The sequence below is a fragment of the Amia ocellicauda genome, chromosome 8, assembly GCF_036373705.1.
Source record: "Amia ocellicauda isolate fAmiCal2 chromosome 8, fAmiCal2.hap1, whole genome shotgun sequence".
Classification (NCBI taxonomy): domain Eukaryota; kingdom Metazoa; phylum Chordata; class Actinopteri; order Amiiformes; family Amiidae; genus Amia; species Amia ocellicauda.
The window spans coordinates 13,242,018-13,267,344 of NC_089857.1; the positions used below are offsets into that span (position 1 = coordinate 13,242,018).

The 25,327-nt window shown below is 38.3% G+C and overlaps 2 protein-coding genes across 4 annotated transcripts in view; both read left to right on the plus strand.

Moving 5' to 3' along the window:
• rasgef1ba (RasGEF domain family, member 1Ba) overlaps positions 1–25,327 on the plus strand; it is a 163,896-nt gene that overhangs the window by 124,633 nt on the left and 13,936 nt on the right. For 2 of the 3 annotated variants that reach the window (XM_066712086.1, XM_066712084.1), the window contains 3 exons: positions 22,959–23,141; positions 23,517–23,639; positions 23,989–24,126. In XM_066712086.1, the coding sequence (XP_066568183.1) occupies positions 22,965–23,141; positions 23,517–23,639; positions 23,989–24,126 (438 nt within the window). In that variant the 5' untranslated portion in view covers positions 22,959–22,964. Of the gene's footprint in view, positions 1–17,882; positions 18,156–22,958; positions 23,142–23,516; positions 23,640–23,988; positions 24,127–25,327 lie in introns of those variants that run through there. The other variant, XM_066712085.1, reaches the window with a different exon arrangement.
• On the plus strand, positions 11,588–15,430 carry LOC136755475 (uncharacterized). The gene is made up of 3 exons (XM_066712089.1): positions 11,588–11,738; positions 13,441–13,911; positions 14,361–15,430. Exons 1-3 carry the CDS (start codon positions 11,687–11,689, stop codon positions 14,819–14,821), a joined length of 984 nt encoding a protein of 327 aa, XP_066568186.1. The 5' UTR covers positions 11,588–11,686; the 3' UTR covers positions 14,822–15,430.

The following is a 25,327-nucleotide window of genomic DNA, read 5'->3' on the forward strand; positions in this document are numbered from 1 at the left end:
ATCGACTAAAATTTTATTCTGTTCCAGAAAGTTCTTAAGTTATTTGTTTACCAAAGTCTCAAATACCTTAGTAATTAGTGGAAGTACAGATATAGGCCTGTAATTATTTAAATTTGAAGCATCACCTCCTTTAAAGATTGGAACAACGTATGCAGGGATTGTATTTGAAATGAGAGATTAAAAAGATCAGCAATAATATGCCCTGCTAGTTTGAAAAAGTATGGATCCAGACCATCCGGGCCAGCTGATTTTTTCTGATCCAGACTCTGTAATAATTTGAGTACCTCACGAGAGTTAATAGAATGAAAGTAAAATTTAGCTGAATTTGTTTGCTCATGCACATCTAAACTACAGTCAGAGTGGAGTTCATTAGTTGGGGTAACAAGGTCTAAAGATTCCGGCGAGAAAAAATAATCAAATGCAAACCCAGCACTAATAAAATGCTTATTAAAACAATTAATGATATCCTTGCTGTTAGTGTATGTATCATGTTTAAAAGTCACTTGTTGGGATAAAGCAGATGCCACACCAGATCCTTGCATATTTTTTATAATTTTCCAAAATTGATGAGGATTGTTAACATTGTTAGTAGTAAGGTGCAAGTAGTAGTCAGATTTCGTTTTCTTTATTAAATGTGTGCATTTATTTCTCAGGGCACGGAATTGCTGCCAGTCTTGTTCTTTCTTTGACCTGCAGGCTTGAGCCCAACAAAGGTCCCTGGCCAATATGGAGATTGCTATTTCACCAGTAAACCAGGGGGCATGATTTGTGTTCAGGGGGAGAGGAGAACGATACATACAACCATGGATAAAACACTGTACACCTTTGTATACATTGTATGTACACATTTGGACATAAGGAGGGCACACAATAACCCTAGCAAAGGCTATTCCAATTATGCCAGTGATTATATTTTAGTAAAATTACAGTTCATGCATTTAGAACTTCTGCTTCTGTGGAATTGAGAAAACACTGACACGTAGCACATTGTGTAAAGGGCAAACCACAGATTTGTTTGTTACTGTATTTGGTTTCCCTTAAATCTGCATAAACAAAAATACAAGACACTATAGAACATTTATTTTATGTTGCATTGAAGGTTATGACAAGATCATCCATAAAATAAGTGGAGAAATATATCTGTGAGAATCAGGTAGCTTAATCAAAACTGAAGTGTGTATATAATTCATATGATAATTACTGCATGATCATTCAGATCACATCATAGCTCATGTTATGAAGCTAATAATTGAAAAAAATAAAAAAAACTTGTAATATGTTACTGAGTGGAGGTTGCAGGTATGTTCTTGTGTTCACACTAGTCTGGAGATAGGGAGTCTTCGCTGCTATAAGGTTCACTGGCTAAGTTTGTTTAGTGTAGACTCCCTCTGTTATAACAGTGGCTTTGTTTTCTTAGCAGGGGCCTGATTGCTGTGTGTTTTGAGCTGGCCTTCCTGCTCAAAGCCTCCAGCAGGGAAGGAAAAAAAAATGTAATCGCGTGCAGCTTTTTCAAGGAGAGCTGCCCCCCCCACCTCCTCCTCTGAGGGTGTTGACTACTTAGAGACTTTTAAGTGCTGCAGCACTCTTTAGCACAGCAGCCCCTACGCATACAGGGTGCAGCCCCGAGCAGGCAGGTCAGGGACACGTCAACACGCAAGGAGCACACACTGACTGATGAATAAGATCAATGTCTTTCAGATTCCTGGCAGATTAGTTTAACAGGAGGAGAGCACTGGGAAGGAAACTGGTTGTGGGAGCAACCAAAAGGGCAAAGCATCCATCTGCTAAAACACGAAGGATAGGCACCTGTGAAGCAAACACGGAGCTCTCCTAATTCTTACTGCTTTTTCAGCTTTACTGTGCCTCTGAAAGGTAACCGTTGAGTGCACATACAGAAGATCTTGTATTGCTTTGTAGGTACACCTTAATACTGAACAGTGATCCATATTTTTACAACTAAATAAACCACAAAAATAAGTGTTTCAAATAAAGGGTGGGGCTATTTTGAAGTCCAGCTGTGTGTATAGATCAAGTTAAGGCAATATAAATTGGAAAAGCTGCACAGAAGAGGTCAAGGCCATGTAATCCCCTGTCACAGAGAAATAGGACAGTGTGTGTGCTTGTGTGTGAGTGAAGGGACAGGGGGTTGGGTGGATTAAGGCTGTAGGTGACTGACATGTTCTGGGAAGTATGCTGTGTTTGGCTACAGTGCTTTCTGCTGCATCCCTGCAATCTAAAAAGGGAAATTCAGCTTTATATAAAAATAAAACCTTTAAACATCACACACACTGTTAAAACAGGAACTTGTGCTTTTCTAAATGAGCAGCTCACACGAAAATGGCTAGTAGAGAATTATCAATGTAAGTCAATCTGTTTAGATTAGTTGTGATGCTCAAAGACTGTGTGCGTTGGCTATGTGAAGCCAGTTTGCTGAATTGTAATTACCTCTTTTTCTTTTGAAATATGATTTGCTTTATCAGATACTAGGCTCTCCCACATCCATGCATTCAGTATTCCATCCCCTATAACTGCCTCTCCATTTAATAGTGTAGAAGACCACAGAGATTAGTTGGATAAGAACAACAGTTGCTTATTCAGCTCTAAATATTTTAGAAAGTCCACAGGTGGGGAAAGGTCTGCGGTATAGATATGTATATATACAGGGACATAAATACAGTCATGCATATACTGTAGATATAAGTGAAGTTTAGGTGCACTTTATGCTAATCTCTAATATATTACAAGTGCTCTGATTTCTTAGTGTTAGCAATAGCTGTCTGGGTGTTTCTATATTTGAAAGCACATGTGTTACAAATCTGAGTTAGTAGCCCTGGAACCACTTCAGGTTTCAATTCAAAACTCACGACTCGCCTTTGGTGAATATAAAAAATACATCAAGTGAACATACACACGGGTGTTTTCTTCCAAGCTGGTTTAATTTGTAAGACAAGTTGTTTACCAAGAGGGTACAACAGCCTTCTGTGGAGCTGCAATATAAAATGTTAGACAGCTGTGTTTACTATTGTGCCAATCACTTTGCTGGAATCACACTATTTTTAGACGGACTAAATTTAAACCACGTTTACTATTGCTGCCGAAAAGCCTTAAAAAAAAAGCTTAAGTGCTACTAAAGCCAGCTCTTCATTGTAGTATGTAAACAACATTTTTGAGAAAACTGAAACAAGAATGAAGCCTGGCTGACGCGGTTATATAACTGTAATTGTCAGGCAGTGCTTTGCTTTTGTAACCTAGCTGAACTTCCCTTAGTCCGCCTGCCTTTTCCACTGAGTAAAAGGACTTGACTCCAGCGTGTGTGTCTTTTCAACACAGCTCAGCGTTTGAAGACGGTATTGCCGGAATAAACATGTCATACACTGACAGACCTTGATCAATTCAAACAGCATTTGGCAATAAAACATGATATGTATATCTTGTTTCCAAAAACTGTGAACTTCCATTCATTTTCCCCTTTAAAAAAAAATCTGAAACACTATCCATCTGGAACTGTCTTGCGTGGTATTTGGCATATTGAAATCTTGCCAGATCCATCCCATCTGCAGCTCTTTGTTTATCAGTTCTAGCTGGCAGTTTTGAGACTTTGGGGAAGTGACAGTCTGACAGGCTGTTGGGTCAGATGCATCAAATGTGATATCGTCCTGTTGAAGTGCACTGTTACATAAAGCAGAGGTTATGTAACAGGGTACATTATGTGCCATGTTTTATCTGAACACTGTCTTTTGAACTTCTGTGAATGAGAGGGATGGCAGAGCTGATGGTAGATACGTTAAGTGGTTTGTCAGGGTTATCACTATGTGTTTGCTTACACAATTAAGGCACATTAATACCAATAACAGAAGCTAGCCAATTGGCACCACTTACTGTACAATACTGGGCTCTTATGATTTCCTAGTTATGTAAGGGAGTCAAGCCATCATCTTTGGCTTAGACAAATATTTTACCCAACTTGTTTATCTGTTTCTAATCCAAGTATTAGGCAGTTAACTGGTTAAGATGTTATGACTGATAGTTAGCTGTTTTTTTTTTATTTGTTGACATACAGGGAAAACCACCATAGTGCCCTCAGATTCGATGTGCAATAGATTACCAGAGGGACTGAAAATAACTATTCAGCTGTAAAGCTCCCCTGCTGAGTGGACTTAGGGAACCAACAAAGGCAGAAGGACATTTATTACAGCCAAGACATATAACAGCAATTTATGTCAGTGCTATCCAGGGAAAATGGAATAGTAAAATCCAGGAGTTCACGTTCAGTATGGAAATTGAAGAATAAAGGCTTGAAAATATAGAAGTTAAATTGTGTTTGAAGTGCAAGGGGTTGTATTTTCTTGCTGCTGATGTTGTTATAATTTAAAACAATCTGATTTCTCAAAATTCTACCATATAGTAACAATTCTATTTCAAACAATCAACACATTAATGTGACAGTAAATTAGTCCATCCATTCATTCATATTCAAATTGAAGTTTATGAAATATGGAAAGTCATGTGATACATTATTTTATTGTTAATTGTAATACAATCCATTCCCTTCTTTTTCCTTTTTATGATCTAATACTACTTAATAATACTACAACTGCTGATCAAAACAAATTCATTGTAACCTAAAGAGTATTACGTCTACTTTTATAGAGCACAATAGAGATTGTGTTACATGCAGTTATATCATCATATCGTAATGTGACGAAATCCTAGGAGTGACAAAGGGCCAGATTAAATCAAAACTTTGACCCACCCACTAATAGAAAACTACACAACTGTACTCAGCTTCATTTTTAGTAAGATGCCACTTTCTTCTAATCATAAATGTAACCGCTACTATGGACAGATTTGTAGTTTTCTATTAGCGGGTGGGTCAAACTTTTGATTTCATCCGGCCCAAAGTCTAGAGTTATGCAGATACAAAGTACCTGCACAGTACTTCTTCCTCATGTGATAGTTTTATTTTTGTTACAGTGTGACACACCAATTGTTCACTGTTACTGTATTTCTTGGATGTTTCCTCAGGGTGGGGGAATTAGGAATCACACAGCTTGTTTGGGTGTTGTCTGACAGTTTCCTAAACTTCCCCCATTTTCCCAGCCGCTTAATGTAATTGCGTTTGTGCCATTCAGACACATGCAGCACCACATCCTTGATCTGTCATTGAAAATAGCCAAAAGTAAAACCAAACCCTAGTTTTGGAGGATATCATCTCTCCCCTTTTCCCAATCTTCTGTGCATTAGATGTTGAAGTAATGTTGAAAGCCAGCCAGTTGAGAAAGCTATAGTTTCGGCCACTGTAATGTAAATTGTCTATGATATTGTTTTTACAATAAATATTATAATATTATGATTATAATTGTTGCATCTCCTCCAGTATTCCATTCATCATTTTTAAGAATCAAATTCTCCAGCCACATCAAAGCATCCCATTACATTAATTTACACACACATTGATCACAGGTGAATCAATTGCATTTGCAATTTCTGAACTGGTATGTTTTGGAAATGTAACTGGATATGGACAGTTATAAAAAAATAAAAAATAAAGTTCCACACTGGTGTGATCAAGTCTTTAAGATTTTTACATTTTCTTAACTTAAAACCAGAAATCTTGACAGTAACTTCTAGCTTGATTTCTTGATCTTTTAATCCATCTTAAACACAAGTCCTTTATCTGGGATCAGTCTACCCTATTATCCTCTCCTGTCAGCAGCTTTTCTAAACTTAGCCCTTGGGCCATTTCTTTCAATTAAAAGTAATTAAGATGTCAATATTCTTGTGCTGGTTGTCAAGACATTAGTCATTACTCATTAGCAGATGGCAAATGCAAGTCTTAGAAAGTGGCTTCATTTAAAAATACACTGCAGGTCTTCACTTCAGTGTCCTCTCAGGCCACTTGCCATACATCCTTTAAAATGTATTTAAAATGTAAATGTCAAGCATTTCAAAACGGAGAAGGTTTCAGTATTTATAACTACAAGGTCTTTTGCAAGTGGAGTGCTGAATGTAAGGAACATAGAAAATGCCAGAAAGATTACAATTGAGGGGAGGCCATCTGGCCCATCATGCTGCTTTGATTGGGTATTGTTGGTCTTTTGGTAACACAATAAGCACTTGATATGGGACATATGGGACTAGGTGCTGGTCCATCATCATCTTTGGCTTTAATGGATCCACCATTTTAGTGAAGTCGTAACCACAATTACACTACAGAGTCTGTCTTCAGCTCTAGTCATCCAACTCGCTCCTGCACGTTTCCTGACTCCATCTTGCACAATTTTTCTTGGTTGATCTCTTACTCTTAGGATCAGGTCAACTAATGCAATGGTCAAGTAAAGGTCAACACCAAATGTTTGTGTCTGACCCTTTGCCCGCTTTGCTTCCTTTCTTGCGAATGACATCACACACTCTTGTTTACCCTCTTACCTACTTGTTTTTTTTCCCCTGCCTCTTTTTGTTAGTCTGAATTTGCATCCCACTATATGTGTTTGTTTGTACGGTTTTGTATACTTTTTGCATTTACCACTGGCAGCACATGCTGATCAGTGACTTTCCATTGAAGGCAAAAATTGCTAAAAAATGGTCTGGTTCATTTTCTCCCCAGTTTTATTTTCATAGAAGAAAGGCATGTCAGATTTTATGTTTGTAATGTTGATAACTACTAATTTGGTATATTTTTCATTTGTATTATATATTTTTTTACTTGTACCAATATATTTAGTAAACATGGGCTCCTTGTACAGAGTAATGATGAGTAATACAACCCCCATTACCAGGACCTGCTGTGCATCATGTACTGCTTCCAAATCTTTGACCACTAATGAATGAGAGTGTGTCAGCAGTCAAGTGAAATGATTACTTTATTAACCAGAAACTGTTCTATATAGGATTCTTCTGTGATCCCTCTGACATGCACTGGTGACTTCCCATGTTCGCTTCCTCATGTGACCACACAGCACATGGGCAGAGTGCTGAAGCAGAGTGTCAGCCTGCAGGGAACACAGTGTTTCGGTCCATCCTGTTTGTCTCAAAGATCTGTCGGTTTCCCTTCTTGGCAGTTATCCATACACCTGCTGGGGAGGGTCTGAAAACATTGCGACAGCTTCAGACCAAACCTTACTTACAAATAAATTATAATATTGAGGTGAATAAGAAATATTTGTATCCCTTTTGGTTTATATGTTTGTTTGTTTTTTTGTGACAGGGAATCTGTACGCTGTTTCTTAATAATTACATACTGAAGTCATACATCAAAGACTGTACAACATTAATGTTACATTCAGCAAAGCCAACACTTCATATGATCAAGCCAATATGATTCTGATTTTGTTTTTACAGTTAGTTTTGTTACCTAGGTCACAGAACAACTGAAAAGGTATCATGCCTTTTTTTGTTAAATTTGTATTGCATTTAATCCTAAGCAGAAAAAGTTATGTGAATACCTAAGCACACTTCTTGAAATGGGAGCTTCTTCCCTAAAATGGATTATTAATGACGTAGTTGACTGCTGGAGTGTATTACTATGTATTACTGCATTTGATGGAGGTGGAATTGACAAGGGCATGTGAATCCTCTTGTGTGGTCAGTATCAGTTTACGGAGACTCTCGTTTTGACCAGACAGTGGAAAACAGTCTTAAAAAGGAGGTGTCACGACCATTGCTAATGGGGGTTTCCATGGTGAGTTATGATGGTACATAAAGGAACATTCCTCTAAGAATGAGCACAGCAGTGTGGGTAAATTACACTGACCATATTCTTTCGATTGTTAAAAAAGGTTTCTGCAGAATTAAAAAAGATAATATTGGGAACAGAAACGCTAAGAAATACAAATACACAATTTGCACAATGTGTTATTCAAAAGTAATTTTTTCCTGTTATTTCTGTTTTAAAACTTTATGCTTTGATGATTTTAAGTCTATATCTTACTATACTAAAAGGAGACACAATGATATGAAATGTTTATTAAATATAATTACTATTTGTAATATATAAAATAATGCTTTTTGGTGTCCTAGATTCCCATCTCTCAATAGAGTATATTGTCACCCAGGTTTAACATGAACATGGTACCCTTAGGGTTTCTTATTTAAAGAGCATGCAAATTTCATTAAGAAATAAATATGATAGCAAGAGATAAAGAATATCACAGGCCATTTGATGTAATACAGACTTAGGTTGTCAATGCATTCACACAAATTAATTAATACAAAATAAAATGTTTATTAATTGGTTTTCCCTTTACACTATCTGGAGTCCAGTGGACATCCATTTTTGCACGTAGTGTTGTAAAATGAAAGGCTAGCGTGACACAATCTCTAGTGTTTTTGATAAGCTGTCTCCAATTGTCTTTACCATTATTTTATTCCCGATGTCTTTATATTGTAATGGACTAGAATGCTATCTTGATGCTTTATAAACACTTTTTATATCTGCCCACACTGAAATTACAAATGAACATCAAAATAAGTAAAAGTTGTGTAACAGAAACAAACCAAAATGTTTTCAACGTGGTTTTAAAAGGATATATGTGATGCTACCAAATGGTAATGCAAAGATTTTGGTTTTGAAAAAACAAAATGATTTCACCACTTTCATCAGTGACACTGCTTAGCTTTCCTTCTATGTCCAGAGAATACAGCCACACCCCCCCCCACCCCCACTCCTTCCCCCCTTTCTTTGTACAAAGGCCAGTGAGTAATTCTTACGCCCAGTCTAAACTCACTTTCCAGGCAGCATGTTAAATTGCATGAAGCCTACATGATGTAATGTCCTAATCACAGGGCAGTGAGTATATTAACAGCTGACCTGGTTATTCACAACAAGTATAAATTATTGCTTAGGTTTGGGTAATTCAACTCAATTAGACAACACATTGTTTGTTTGTTTTACTATTGTTGTATTAACGGATAAACAAATAAATAGAGGAATGCCTTTCACTCGAGGGACATGGAAAGTCCTTCTTATTATGAATAGACTCCATTAAGTGCAGACCAGTCAAAAAGAAGTTAAAGAAAAAGCACTTTCTTCGAGACGCATCACACATCTGGTGAAAAATAACCATTAACGCAAGGAAACATTCATTTGTATTTAAAAGTATTCTGAAAAGAAGAATAGAAACCAAGCATACCACTTTTGTAAGACAATTATCCAATTCTAACTGTTTTTAACAGTTTTGTTCAGATTGAGGTAAATATGATTTTAATAGTCCAAAATGTTTGTGGGTTTGTACCTTTACTAATATATTACAACTTAGAAACAATATTTATTTTAATAAATACATCTTGATGTCTTGAGGGGAAATATATGAAGTACATACTGTACTGCACTTACATTCAGAGATTAGGATGCTTGAGTTCCCAGCTGCTGAAAAACACAAAAAGAAAATGGAAAAATGGGCTTCAACTGCCCAGCATGATATTTTACCAAACCTCTAGGTACACTGACATAATCTTCTTATGCATGTTACATTTTTTTTTTGTGTTCACTGACCTGATTTTGTACACTAACTTAACTGCAGGCCATGTCACTTTTAAAGTATATCTGTCTTATGACTGTAGTTGGAGGAAACATCTCCACCTAAATCCTATTTTGGAATTTTGTTACAAGCTGGAAACATTCCACTCAAAAAAAAAAAAAAAAACACATCTCAATATGCTTTAGCTACAGAATTTAATCCCAAGCCACTGGTTACTTTATTCAGCACTGGAATCTCACCAAAGTAATAGCTGAATTCCAGTAAGCCACACAGAAACTGTGGACTGATCGTGTTGAAGAAACAAAGCAAAATAAAACCAGACCAAACAAAACCACAACAATTAGCTTAACTTCCAGCATTAATTTCAGCTAGCACTTTACAAAAATAACACGTTCTTTTCTACAGCTCATATAAATGTTTGAATACACCATATTCAGTCAATATTATTATTATTAATAATAATAATAATAATAATAATAATAATAATAATAATAATAATAATTTCTAGATTAGAATAAGCAATGTCCTTTCATCCAATCAGAGCTTCATTTTGAGATTCTGATACAATTTATTCCTGGGTAATATCAATGTATTGAATTCAGCTATACTTTCTCCTCTATCAGTCTAGTACTTTTATTATGTTTTTGTTTTTAAATCTTTCCTTGTAGCTCCAGCTATTCGGACATGGCATGCATCTTTCTAGCTGACCCTCTTTGGACCTTACCTTTACTGCTCTTACCACGTGATCAATCTGTCTGGCAATGTAAAAATTTTAACCAGTATGTAATTTAAACTTTGTATATGCATTTAAATAGATACTGAGGCCTTACAGATACAGAACCAAGATAATTCAGAATAACTTAGTTGATGTCTGGAATGAGAAATAGCTAGATATTGCAGCATTGAAATATAGTAACTATTTGTATTCTATAATTGTCATGACCTATTATTACAGTGAAATCAAGAAACCTTAATAAACACTTAAGGGGGAAATTAAGAAGTGTAGTATCTCATAGGGTTGACAACAAAGGATTGTATTTATTGACCTATTTTGTCTAATAGGGTGCATTCAGATGGAATTTATTGGCACCCAAAGGAAAGACTGGTGGAAAATGTCTTCACAACCCTCAAGTTACACACAAAACAAAATGTAGTAAGGGGACTCTAAAATCTCATGAATGAATAAACACTGCAAGCCATTAAGCCAACAGTGAGTGAGTACCAGATCATGGCTGTCAAAAGATCACAGGATTACTACAAGGACAGAGCAACATTAGCAGCAATTAAGGCTCTCATAACTACAGGGATTCTGATGGCTTAAACAAAAAGGGCCCAATCTCCAAGACCCAGTTTTTTGTTTTTGTTTTTAAGTCAATATACTTAAGGTTTAATTTATTAAGCATTGGCCAGCTCTAACACATTATAACACAATACACACCTGTCTCCTTCATCAAGTTTTATTCACTCTGTTTGGTGACTTTAGAGCCCAAATACTTCCTCTGTGTGGACTGAAACACATTTTCAGAGGGTTTGTATTTCTTTTTAAGTTTAAAAAGTTTGTCTCTTCAGGACCAGGGTTGAGAACCACAGCTCTAATCTGTTAGCTTTTCAGCTCCAAGAAGAAACAGTATGGTTGGGTAGACATGCTGAATACAAAGCAGGAGATCAAAGGTTTGTGAAGAGTTTACAGTAAAACATGGTGGAGAAGGTGACAATGTGAAAGTTAATTTGTAAAGGAACAATATAATCATATTCTTTAATAGCAGTAAAAACCCCAAGAGGCCAACCTGCAACTGAAGATTTTGATTTCAACATAACGAATCCACACACACATTCAAATTGATCTCATTACAGAAGATAAAAGAACAGAAACTGGTGTGCTTCTGTAAAATTAAACATCAAAATCAACATTTTCGTATTAAAAAAACATACACATATATTTCAGTATGAATTCAATTGCACAATAATTGTCCTTAGCCAATTATATCTTACAATAAAAATAATACTTCACGTTCAGATCGTTGACTATCAATAGGGGGGCAGATGAAATGCAGATGTGCGTGTATGAGATTAAACTGGCAGGTTTTAATGAATGGTTGGGGAGAACATTTGCGGGCTACATTGTTGCCACCGCCGGTGACGTCGCACGCCGCGTTCAACCCGGAAGCGAAGGACCTAAACAGAGGCGGCACGTTTTTCAATGCAGGATGAATCTTGCAGGGATTAATTCGTTAAACTCGGTTTCAACTTCATCCAAAAGTAAGTTTTCGACCAGGAAGTGTCTGTATGTATATTTCGTGATTGACTTATATTTTGTATTAAAGTGTTTTCGTTAAGAAATAAACAAACAGAATAACGTGTTGGACGTTGTTTTGAATGCATGAGCACCGCAGAATTAGTAGCTCTTCGTATATAAAATGTTTTTATTGCGACCTTATTGACTGTCTGTTAAGGGTTTCTCAACAATTAAACTCATAGTTTAACAGCCTAATTGTGTAAAGCAATCGTTTACGAATTAGCATAATTATAAGGAAAACTGAGGTTCTGGTAACACTAATTCAGATAAACACATTATATAAACAAACCAACAAAACGCATTACTTAACGTGTATGTTAATCAATCCAGTGTTGTAGCTTGTGTACTTTACTCTTGTTTATTAATTTCACTTTGTGGTGAAGCACAAAACTGTTATAGTTTGCATTGTTCAGTCATGTTTAAGATCTTCATGAAGGAAGAATGATCACTAATGTGAATGTAAAACAGAATAGATGATAAAGTATATCAATATAAAATAGAGATAAGTATTACTGTCACTGTGATCATTATGTGGCCAAGACGAGCGTGCAAAAACATCAGGAATAAAAAGTTGAAAGGGAAAGCTTCAAAGCGAAAATAAATGCAAACTATTTTTAATCTGTGTATAAATAATCAAACAAATAATAAAATAATCACATTTTGCGATTTTTGTCAGTGTGTATAACCCAATGTGATGGTCGAATCTCAGATGCCAGTTGTGACTCCCAAGACTGAGCCTATTGATTAACTTTGTAAATTAAAATTATTGTGGCAGTGTTTTATATTGAATTACAAGTTTCCCTCAAAAGCTTTTATTTACTCTGGTAGAAGACAACATACAAGCCGATTATTCATGAATGTAGACTGTGTTGAAGACATTGCACAGTGCTCTGAAATCACTTCACTGACCTGTTACCATTTAGGAATCATTTACATAACCTAAAATAACAGAACAATATTGCAGTTCTGTTCCCAGAGCCATTCTGACCGAAATAGAAAACTGTCTGGTGAGTTCATGTGCGGGAGGCAGATGAAGAATGTGGTGTCAACACAAACCGTAAGAACAGAAAGAAAGGCAAAGGGGTTCAATTATTGGGTTGTGAGAAAAATAAGCCTTTCAGACAACATGGATTGAATGGAACATGACTGGGGTGAAATTTTCCTATTGCCTGAATAGATATTAAAGACCACAAATAGCACTTTTATTCCCATCATTCACGTTCACTTTTAAAGATAACAAGGCAATCTGAAATCAAGCCTTGCCTGAATAATACTCTGCATGTATATGTGTACACCCCTTTTAGGAGCATCATAATATTAATGCAGTTTACCAAAGTCTTGTGAACTGGAGAGACCATAAGCTTACCACTCTTTAATTTAGTATGTGGGTTGGCTCCATTATAAAGTTCAGCACTATGACTTTTGTCAATAATACAGCGAGGTCTGAACCTCATGGACATACACAGCAGAATTGCCACTATCAATTAAGGCACATTGTTAAGTATTGTCGGCTGCATTTATGCTTAAAGTGAAAGGTGGAGAAGCACAACATTTCAGCACTCTGCTCAGTGTATAGTTTTACATAACATGTAGGCCTGCTTGTATTTATTTTACCAAGGGCATCTGTGCTTTATCCATTTCCTTATTTCTGCATGTCTTATGTAGGAAAGAGAGTGACTGAACGCGCAGTCAACTGGTCAGAGGAAGAGACGCGGTCCTTAATACGTGCCTGGAGTGAGGATAGTGTTCAGCGCAGTCTCTCAGAGAGCTTACGCAACACGCATGTTTTCAAGCATCTCTCGGCCCGCATGACAGAACTGGGCTTTGCCAGAAGTCCCCATCAGTGCAGGCTGAGGGTGAAGACACTCAAAGCCAATTATGTGAAGGCTAAGTGCCAAAGCCACGTCGATGGGAAACACCCCATCAGTTTCCGGTATTATGCTGAAATGGACGCAGTGTTAGGAGGGTGTCCTGCAAACAGCCCGCTGTATCACATCAAATACGAAATCAAAAGGGAGGAGGAAAATGGTGCATCCACTGATGAGTTCGAGTTCAGTAACACCAGCTTCTCTCAGAATGAATCTGGGGACAGTCCAATGCATTCTGTGGAGCCACCCAATGCTGCACTTCCACCAAGTAAGCACTTGTATATTTTTGGTTTTCAGTTTAAACCTTTGTGTTTTTTTATTTCATGCAGAGACCTAGATTGTCCAGGTATACATAGATACACATACATTAAATATATATATATATATATATATAAAAAATTAGTTTAATTAGGAATTCATACTTACAGAAATGCCCATCACCAGCTCACACCAGTGTGTTAAGGATTTTTAATTATAATGTGGTCTTCTGAAATGCCTTTAAATATGTGGACCAAAGCAGATAATGTCAGTGGTGTGGTAATTAGGAAGTGTATTAGATTAATTGTAGGTTATGGACGATAACTAGTTAAACAAATGGCTGCCCTAACCCCTGTGTACCAGATGCTCATAGAGTAGACAATCCATTCCTGGCTTCTGAAGGCTCATATAAGTGGGAGATGAGCGGTCAGTGAGATTGACGGGTGTGTTTTGTTGCAGCGATACCCAGGGAAGAGGAGATTCCTCCAAACCTTTCCACACCAGTGCAGCAGCAGCAGCAGCAACAGCAGCAACAGCAACAGCTACATCAGCCTCCATTCCCACCCCCACCCCCACCGCCACCCCCACCCCCACCCCCAACTAACACAAGACACTCTCTGGAGCCCATTATAAAGTACATGGCGGAGTGTTTCCAGAGCTTCGTAGCCGAGTCCCGGCAGTTCATGATGCAGCTGGAGACCCAGAGGCACGAGCAGGCCCGCTGGCAGCAGGAGCTGCAGAGGCGGTGGCTGGAGCATGAGGAGCGGCGGCAGCATGAGACGGCCGAGCGGGAGGCACGCATGGAGAAGGCCCGCATGGAGCACGAGCTCCGGGTCCTGCAGCTACTCACCAGCACTCGCCACAGTGACCCCTGCCAGTGCAGCCGGCGCTCCAGCACACCCCAGCTTCCGCACCCTTGAACAGTTTTTGGAGCTTCCCCCCATTTTTCAAATTTTATTTTAAAGATTTTTTATAAAGAGAGCCTTGTTTTTCGACACTGGTAGAAATACTTTTTTTTTTTAACTATTTATGTGAAAATCTTGATGTGTGTAGATGTGTATACATACATATATTTCAGATCTTATCTGGAGCAAGATGATTCAGCACAGGTGAAAACAAGATCACTGAACAATATAGCACTGGATTAAGAAAGACTGGGGATGATATGATACACACTATATATATATATATATATATATAATATATTTGGGCTGTCAAACAAACAATTTTAGTTTTTTGTTTAACCATCCGAAAGTGTTTTAAAATGGAAACAGACATTTATTAATCCACCTTTCTTCTTCATCACGTTCGCATCTGTGGTTCAACTACGGGTGCACAGAAAGGCTGAAAATAGAAAAACACAATTCATTGCATTACTCATTTTAAATTAATCGCGTGTGTTAATGCTGACAGCCCTAAAATGTGTGTATATACATTTTTATTGTATTTTAAAAGCAATTTTTTTAAAGATTGTTTTAAAGATTTTTTGTCTACCAATAATAAATCCTCATTGGTATACAACACTTGAAGTTTACTGATTCATATTGCATTATTTTAATGAACAATGACCGCTGTCACGCATGAATAGCTATTGTCTGCTGTCTTTAAATAGAACAGAAACTGAAATTAAAGTGGTGGCAGATATCTCTGGAGACTGAAAGCTCATCTTTCCAAACTGTAAGTGGTGGTAACCTGATCAAAGTACATTTTTAACATTTAAAACATTCATTGTGTATGTCAATAACATAATAATTTGGCATTCACAATCCCAATATTTTATTTTACATTTCTTATTTAAGAAAAGGGGGAGGGAGCACAGCATACGTGAAACTTGGTTGAAGTGACAAATTTCCAAATGTGTTTATCCCATGACACTGAAACACCTTTTTCCCAAGTTCCCATGACCTTGAATCATTTGGATATTTTAAACCAAAAAGTAGTGTCTTTCAGCTTTGGAAATTGCGTTTTGACTAATGCAACTTCAATTTTCCATTCTGTAACAACATGTGAAGTTATTCTTAGAGTCCCAATTTGTACAAATCCCACCATTGAAGTAACACACTTGATACTGGTGCTAGAAGTATTTTTAACCATCTTTAAATACATCGCCTCTTTAATTTAGCAACCTTTCAAAATGCAGTTGAAAGTACGTTAAGCAGGAGTCTTCTGAGTAGATCAGGTAAATGCTGACCGGAGAAGAGAGCTTTCCAACTCCTCTTCATCATCACTGCAGTGTCAGTCTTCCCTCACCTCTCGACTTATTGTGAATTTTTGAGACCCAATTCTGAGCTTTACATTGAGACAGAAAATGTTAATTACACAGACAGCAGTCAGCTTGTGGTTTCTTCAGCTGGGTCCCCTCTGAAGTGTTTTAACAATGAAGATGAAGTAAACCCACCTTGGGAAGGTCAGTAACCTACAGCGATGGCCTTTGAACTTATCAGTCTGAAACATGAGAACACAAACCCTGCTCTGAACTGAGACTGGTCCTTTAAAGGGGGGTAAATAGCACGGTTTTAATTGCACAAACGCAGTGTGTGTGTTCCTTCCAGTTTATTTGCAACAGCTTCCCACTGCTTGCTCATTAAGAGACAACTTCATCTGCACTGAAACTGGACATCAACCTTTATTGATGACACAGATTTTCATAAAATCTTTATAGGATCTGATGCAAAACCAGCTAAATATATCTGTGTAAACTGCTGTTGTTATTGAGCTACCTTGTTCTCATTGTTAACCATTGTGACAACAAAGACCTCAAATGATATTTCAGCAGCTGTTTTTTTCCCCAAAAGTGTGAGACTAATAATAAATCAGTTCAGTTTTTTTCTGAATGTCAGCACTTAAGAGTTCTATTTAACTCGCTTTGTACAAAAAGATTGCTGACATGGAAACTAACTGCTAAGGAAAGAGCCGAGTCATCTAATTCTGACCCTTGCTTTGTTTATGAAGAGCAACTCCAGTACCCCACAACCCAATGACAACGATTAGAGTTGTTGGTTTAATTAAAAAAAGGTTTTGTTTGGGAGGGAGATGGGAAGGATTATCTGTGTGCATAGAATCAAATTTGCTCAGGTATTTTAAATATTGTTTTAAGCTTGCATAAGAACATGTTTCAGAAGTACATGATTTCAGGCAAAACAAAGTCTAAAAAATAAACAGGGTAATCCAATTTTAATCCCCCCAAAATATATGTTAATGTGCAAATTAACCTTGTGGCTAGTGTGTCAAGTATATACCCAGTAAAACACATCATTATCAAAATTATAATGTCTTTAAAATCACAAATAATGTAAAAAGGGAAAGATTACATAATTTAACGCAAATTAATCATCATCATTTGAAGCACTTTTAAAGTAATTTCATTTACATGTTTCCTTTCTTTGTGCGTATTGTATTATTCTTAAACAAGGACACATGCTTCTTTTACTTTCTTTCTGCCCAGAACAGACTTTGAAACTAATTATTCCTTTCGAGAAGATTAAAAGACTTAATCTCAGGGTTTGTGGTGGGATAAGTGATTGTATAATCTTATTAAAAACGATTTTCTCTTTCATCAGCAGGAGTACTCCATAAAGCAAATGTAAAGCATTAGTTCTTCAGGTGTATTGCAGAAATATATAATGCTGATTTAGCCAGGGAATAAGAATTCAATCTAGACCCACATGTTAACAATCCGTGTCAGTGTGGTGTCAGAGCATTGCCTTGTTCAGACAGAGGAGTCAGATTCACTCATGCCAGTGTAGCTTTCATTTCAAACCTGCACAAGCACGTAGCTGGTAACAACTGACTTCAGGATCAATACAAACCATCATTTATTGGGAATGGTGGGCGCTGATCGCTGGGCCGATGCGCAGTGCATTGACACCGACTGGCGCTGCGTCGGGATGCGGTCGTCTGCGCGCTGATTGGCTGTCCGCACGGCCCTTCAGGGGGGGTGCTGGAGGGGGCAGCGGATTTGAAAGTGCCTGTGCGGCTCTCAGTCTGCGGGTATTGAAGGGCTGCATGCACGGCGAGCACATGTGTGTGAAGGACTGAGGAGACAAGAGCACAGCGACAGACCCTGAGCGGCGTGTCCCGGCGCATGCGTGTTTCACTCGCACTGCTCGCAGACGGGGTTTAGGGGCGATCGGTCGGATTTTGCGATTGGGAAGACTTTGGGGATATGCAGCTGCTGTGATTTGTATTTCGTCTATCGGGACTTATTCTGCAGAGGGGTCTTTACTGCGAGCTGTGATCCCGTGTTTGCTGGTGGTAAGTTTGACGCTTTTATTGTAGATACTGTTGTAATCCAGTGTATGAATCGCAAAGCGGTTATTAGTTGCGGAGACGCCGCGCTAACTTGTGTTCGTCCTGGTTAGCAGATGGTGATGTCTTTCAACACCGTGCTTATATTGCTGTTATTTACATATGCATTGTATTAGTATTATCCCTATTAGTATAAAGATAATGATTATGATGTATATATATATATATATATATATATATATATATATATATATATATATGTGTGTGTGTGTATATATATATATATATATATATATATATATATGAGAGAGAGAGAGAGAGAGAGAGAGAGAGATAGATATATTCACACACACACACATGCATTGCTTTTAATGTATCCTACTTACAGTTATACATAGTGAAATCTGGTTTTGGTGCCAATGCATACACTGGGTTTCCCGTTAAGAGATGACAGCAAGCTATATTGCTCTTCTCTCGTCTGGTATAAATATGTAGCCCACACACGCACGGACACAATTGGACCTGTGACTTGTGTATTGGGGGGTCTTTTCGGGAAATATGCTGGAGATCACCATCTCTCACTGCACTTTGAATCTGTAAGTCGTACACATTTTAAAACCACGAGCAGGGTGGCAGGGAGCTGTGGAGATGATGAATTGCATCCCTGTGTACCAATCTCCTTACTGTGGACCCCTTATAGGATGTAGATCATAGATCTGTGTGTATCAGACTGTTCACGATGAATGTGAGCTAACATACTATATTATAGCATAATGCATATGTGGGATCATAATGCAGGGGCGTTCATTAATAAACCTTAATCTGTTTTATTCCAGCTTGTGTCATACAGAGAATACGGGTATTAAGAGTAAACCCTTGTCTTTAAAATGTATTGCTGTAATGTTCTTCCATGTATTAAACCTGTATCAAGTGACCCGACACATGCAGAATATATGGTGATACAGTAGCCAGCTATACATGATATGCGTGAAATCAAATGGCATGCTTCTAAACTTGGACCAAGTGACAGATCGATACACAAAATAAAAGACATTTCCACTGTGGCTAATCTATTTTATATTACAAACAAAGAAAAAACTTTATTTGATAGATATCCGAAGACGGGCTAGTTAATTAGATGTTGCAAATCCAATATCTCAAAGATTTTGGCATTACCTGTGTGCTGCAATGTGGTTGGTAGTTTCTGAACATCACGTTTAATAATGTGTTTTTATGTAGAAATGAAGCTTGCTGGAGAATGATGTGGAAGGACTTTGACTTGCTTACTGATCAAATACATGATCCTGCTGATTGCTTGTGTTTCTAGCTGCTCTCAAATATAATATCTAATTTTAACCACAATGGTCAGATCTTCAAGCTTTGAGTACAACTTCTACCACTTGTTTTGGCATAACCATAAACTATAGTCCTCAAGGGACTCAAACACCTTCTGTAATTCACTGATCTAATGCCCATATGTGCTTACTTATATTTGTACTTCTTTTCACTGTCTAGAATGATGTTTATTACTTTTCTGATCTCCATCAAGCGCTGTAGGTTTACTTGTGACAAATATGTGCAGTACAGTGTTTTGTGTTTGTTATTGATGTGTGTGACTAAGGCAGCTGACCCGGGTACTTTTATGAGTGGGTGTGTATATCTGGGCTTTGCTTGTGCAGCTTCTCACTTGCTAGCGAAGAGCTGCAGTTGATCTAACAAGGGGCCAAGTGGGAAAGCCTGGATTTGCATTTCGCATTTTGCAGATGAGTTGAGCAGCGCAGAGTTAAAGACTTGTTAATGACTGGCAGTAGTTATTTGGTGACAGTGAAGTGCCTCTCCTCAAGGGAAGGGCTGTTCTTGCATGTAAAAGGCACAGCTTAAGTGCAGGAAAGATTTCCCCTTTCCTGCCTTTAGTTTTACAGCTCTCGCTGCCTGTGAGTTTCTGTCAGGCTCTGTCATTAACACCTCATTGACAGGGAGGTAGGCTATTTCCCTATGTACAGTGGCATTGAAAGTGAAACAATCACACCCAGCACTGATATTAGAAAACATCAGCATATGTAAACACCAACATTAACCCAGGAGGCGGTGGCTACTGTAGAGGCTAGTCTAATTGGTTTTGGACAAACGTAGTTGTTCTGAGTATCCATGAAATAACAAAAAAAGTGTTAAATCATCAGGAACTAAATAGTTCAATATGCATTTCTGCTGGGGGGGGGTTCAGACTTGGAGTAATAGGTTTTTTTTTTTAATGATCAAGTCTAAACACTAGTGATGTATTGTGTGGATGGTTTATTTTAATAATTAAATAAGTCAAATAGGCATCTTTTAAAAGCCTGCTGGTCTTTTTTATTTTAACCCCCCAAACACAGCGTCTGCTCAGAGTTCACCTACTCTTCCCAAGGGCTATATTTCTCCTACTGTTTTGGCTTCCCATCTGGGGAGAAAGTCCCTTGTGAGACAGAGAGCCACAAGACATCCTGACTCAACAGACCAGTATAGCCTCAACTGTCATCTTCATGTGCTAATGAGTAAGAAATGTCACAAATATCCAGGAGCTGGGACAGGTGCTCCCTTTCTTCTATTTATAGATACGAAATGCACAGAGATGTAGATTTAAGAAAAATACAGATCTTCAATGCTCTGTACCTGAGCAATACTAATAATTGCCTCTGATTCTTTGGTTATTATTAGCCTTTCAAAGAGCAGACCGGCCTATACCAGCTGCCTCCCAAGAATGCCTTTCCAAACACATTTGATCTGTTATTTATTTATTGTTGATTTATTCTCTGGAAGCTGTAAAAGAAAACATTCTGCTGGTGGGTTGAAATTAGCAGCAGTTTAATATTTTTTTCTATGGCTCATCTGTTTTCTCTGTGGACCTGACATGCGGCCTGTGTATTTGACACCTGCAGCTGAAAACAAAATAGTTTCGGATGTCTTATTTAGAATCTGCTACTGCTTTGTTTTGCACTTTTACAGGATTAAATGATGTTGCAGCTGGCATCCAAGCTAGGAAAAGGCACAAAGGGAGTGCCTGTTAGACGTGCAAGTCCATTTGCATTCCCCCTGGCTGGCCACTTCTTTGCATTCACATTTTCTGGGGTTGTGCCTGCATTACTTAGAGATTTATTTGTAAGGCCAAGCCGGGTGTTTGCTGTATTGTGTGTGTGGATTCAGCAGTTCCAGTTTAGACTTGGATTTGACAATTAAACAAATGAAATGGGTACTTGTATGCAAAAATGCAGTCAACCCCTAAAGGAGACTCTTGACTTCAATAGCAGAGTTGACTGTAAAAAAATAAATAAACTGACACTTAAATAAAAAAAAAAAAAACCAGTCGATACTTCCTGTAAATTGGGACCATCTTCCTGATTTCACAGGTTGTACTTGAGCAACCGAATTCAAGTGGCTTTTCTATCTATCCTTCTTTTCTTCTTTTCTCATGCTGGTTCTGCTCTTGACATTGATATTACTTTAGTTTGAGCCCATTTTCCACAGTGGAGAAGGAAGGCTAACACATGGTGGAACAGATGTAAAGGGGGTGCTGATGTGACTTTTCAGACACCCAGCTATCCTTCATTTTGATGCAAATTTCTATTGACGGTTGAAAAGAGGGATTAATGTGCTCTATGTCGCCCCAGCACCCTCTCCACCCCCCCCACACCCACCCTCACGCCCTAACCTCCAATAGGCAGCCGCCGGCTGTGCAGTTGCTTATTGTCCCAGGTCCCCGTGCCCTGTGTTTAGACTCTGAATGCCTTCATTGTGTGGAGGTGTTGTCTAAAGGAAGAGGTCTCCTGTTACACATACCAACCCAAGGAATCTTGCTAATCGCTTAATAGCCAGGCGCACCAAAACCCCCTGGTGAAGTCCTTTTGGGGTTGCAGAGAGAATTGGGGGGTGGGGAAGTTGTAGCCAGCAAGACGGTGCAGTGGCTCGTGCTGGCCCATTGCTACAAGCCCTTCCTGAAATCAGGTGGCTCATTACCAGGGCAATCTGGAGTCGTGCTTTTCAAAGACAGCATTTGTATGCATCAGCAAAAGGCAAATAATGGCGTAATGGTGCAGGAATGTTTTTATCTAGGAGCTGAAAGGGACCTTGATTCACATTTAAGCCCCCTTTCAGAACACTCGTGGATCCAATCGTGTTTTTGCTTGGAAATCACACGTGGTTATTTTGTTGTTGTTGTTGTTTTTTGTACTCACAGGTCATACGTTTGCTTAGAATAAATAGAATTCTGTTCCGCGACTAATCGACTCAGTGGGTCAATACGGTCATATTTATCCGAATCTTTATCAATGAGTCTTCTGTGTCAAATATTTATGTGAGTTTAAAGTTTTTGAAAGTATTATTGTTCTGAAGCTGCATCATGAAAACATCTATTAGGACGTCCAGAAAACTTGTGGTATAACTAAAAATGCTAATCTGTGCGCTGTGTGTGTGTTTTGAAAGGAAGTACTATATACAGTAAAATTACCTTGAAGCAAATTGAATTGATGAAAACAAAACTTCAGGAAAGGAGGCTGATAAAAACTGAAATGCTGATGTATTTGCAGCTTGATTGTAACACACACAGCATGCAAACTAGAGTCTGAAGATACTGATAAATTCTAAAGATAGGAAAGGCGAGAGGTTTCACAATTTTAAACACGTGCAGTCCCACATGTTTTATATAAACAGAGCAAAATACAGTACTATATATAGAAAACAACCAAACAACAAAACTGAATATATCCACAGAGATGTGTGTGATTATTTTTCAAGGAGATTGTTCTAAAACGTGTTCTCTCTTGCTTCCCTTTACAGGAAAATATGCCACAAACGCCACCTTTTGCGACCATGTTCACCACCAGTGGATATAATAGGAATCTCTACCAGACCAAGGAGGACAGCTATGGGGGCCTGTATTATCATGACAACAACCTTGTGTCAGGGTCTCTGGAGTCCCTTATCCAGCATTTAGTCCCCAATGTGGAGTACTATCCTGATGTAAGTTTCTGACTTGTTCAAGTCCAAAAGAATGTCATAGGACAACTGATTATCTAAAAGTAAAGTTAATGAAGCCAAGGAGATAATTCCCCAGTTTAAACTGAGTGGATATGGGAAGGGAATGTAGAACATATCCAAGAGAACAGTATGTACTAATGAATATAAAGGTTCCAGAGGTGGTGGTGGTGGGGGGGGGGTATTAAAATGTTGATTGAGTGATCGTGGTCAGTGTATACAACAAAACTCAAATGCATAGTAGTTTGCCTCCCTTGGCTTGGTTCACTGGAGATGTAAAACATGACAGAAAACTTGCTAACCTTTCAAAATGTTTTTTTTTTTTTCCTGAACTTTTTCTGTATTTTGTTTCATACACAGAGAACGTATATATTTACTTTCCTGCTCAGCTCTCGGCTCTTTATCCACCCCTACGAGCTCATGGCCAAGGTGTGCCACTTCTGTGTTGAACAGCAGAGACTAAGCGACCCCGGGGCTGACAAGGTAATGAGATTGTCGTCTACATTACATTCTGTTATCCAGTTCCATTAGCAATGTCAGCAAGTCTTCCAGCAAGTGCAAATGATGCTTCATACTAAGATTCCACCTTGGTGGTAATGGACTTGTATTTGTGATTTCACTCGTCTAGCCTCCACGCCCACACTTTTAGTTAATTTTAGTATCCATACCAGGACTTAATGTTAGACTTGTAAGATTTAATTGTTTGGAAATTGCATCATTCATAGTCAAGCATACCTAGATCTTATTTATATATACGTGCAGTTGGCATCTTCTTGCATTTTCCATTGTTTCTCCAGTATGTATAGTTTTGGTTTATCTCCTAATGCTACAGATCAGAATAAGGAAAATCGCCCCCAAGATCCTGCAGTTGCTGACAGAATGGACGGAAACCTTTCCCTATGACTTCAGAGATGAAAGAATGATGAGAAGTCTGAAGGAACTGACCCACAGATTCGCGAGTGGAGATGAGGTCAGTTACATGAGTAGATGGCCTGCCCTCAGTAGATTCTGCATCTCCGTGTCGGATATAATTGCATCCCTCCATTTGTTTTCCCTAATGCAGCAGTTTAATCTCGTCATTGCTTACTGAGCTAAGAACTTGATTTAATGCAGTCTCAAAGCTAATGTGTATTTGGAATAGTGATCTCCGATGTTAAATTAAACAATGCTGCCCAATTATTAATTTCATGGTAGACTCAGAGTCAAGACTCATAAGACCTGTCTTAAGTAAATAACATTGAACTGGGTGAACAAATTGTTTATAGGTACTGGTGTTATACATCTCCCAGCAGGTATCCCAGTTAAGCTTCTAGTGTACATGGAGTCCTACAGTGAAGAAGGAGCAGGATTAATGTGAAATCTTGAAACTTACCTGGGTTCACATTATTTTATTTTTTTAATTATCTGGTAATGCATGGGGGACAGGGGATATGAGAAGCTATTCCAGCCACAGAGCATTTGAAAGAGCCTGACTTCATTGTTCAGGATTTCACAGCTTTTTGGTCACTGCTAAGTATCTTTAACAGACAATGATGATCAAAAGCATGTGCACTCAAGTAGGCCTTGATTTTGGAGTTCTGGTTATTACAGTACTTTGATGTTATTTGATCTTTGAATTTATTTAGTCTCTTCCCTATGCTCTTACAATACAATTACTGACTTGAAAACTCATCATCTCTGCAGTAATTATTCAGATGGCCTGCAAACGCTCCAATATTACCAAGGGAGGACCTCTAGAAACACAGTGACAGGGGACATGCGGGCAGTGGACACAGGCCTTGATTGAACACACTTACATCTGTTTGCATCTGCACCTCTTAAAAAAAATCTCCCCTTTTACAAATTATTCATCTCGCAGTACAAGCACTGGCCATTGATTCGGCCTAACCCAAACAGTTTCAAATCGATTCCACTGGTGACAGCTGTTCCATATGGATGTCCTCCTTAATCCCTTCAGAAGCTCAGTCATGGATCCATAGCTGCGTGACTCTCTGTGTATTTGCCCTCGCTGCTCTGTCATTTAAATGTCAAGTCGCAAGAAAACTGGCAGCAAAATATTCAACGGCGATCACCTGCGGAGCTTTCAAATCAGATCGACTTTACAGAGACTGGGGTGTTGTAATGCACTCTTTGGATGGTTACTGGTCTCAAGTACAATAAAAGCGACAGGT

Bases quoted from the DNA above. Each gene is read 5' to 3' on its own strand.
- LOC136755475 (XM_066712089.1), top strand. From the start codon at position 11,687: ATGAATCTTGCAGGGATTAATTCGTTAAACTCGGTTTCAACTTCATCC. The intron at 11,739-13,440 runs GTAAGTTTTCGA...TGTCTTATGTAG, and splicing joins GGTTTCAACTTCATCCAAAA to GAAAGAGAGTGACTGAACGC. The intron at 13,912-14,360 runs GTAAGCACTTGT...GTTTTGTTGCAG, and splicing joins CAATGCTGCACTTCCACCAA to CGATACCCAGGGAAGAGGAG.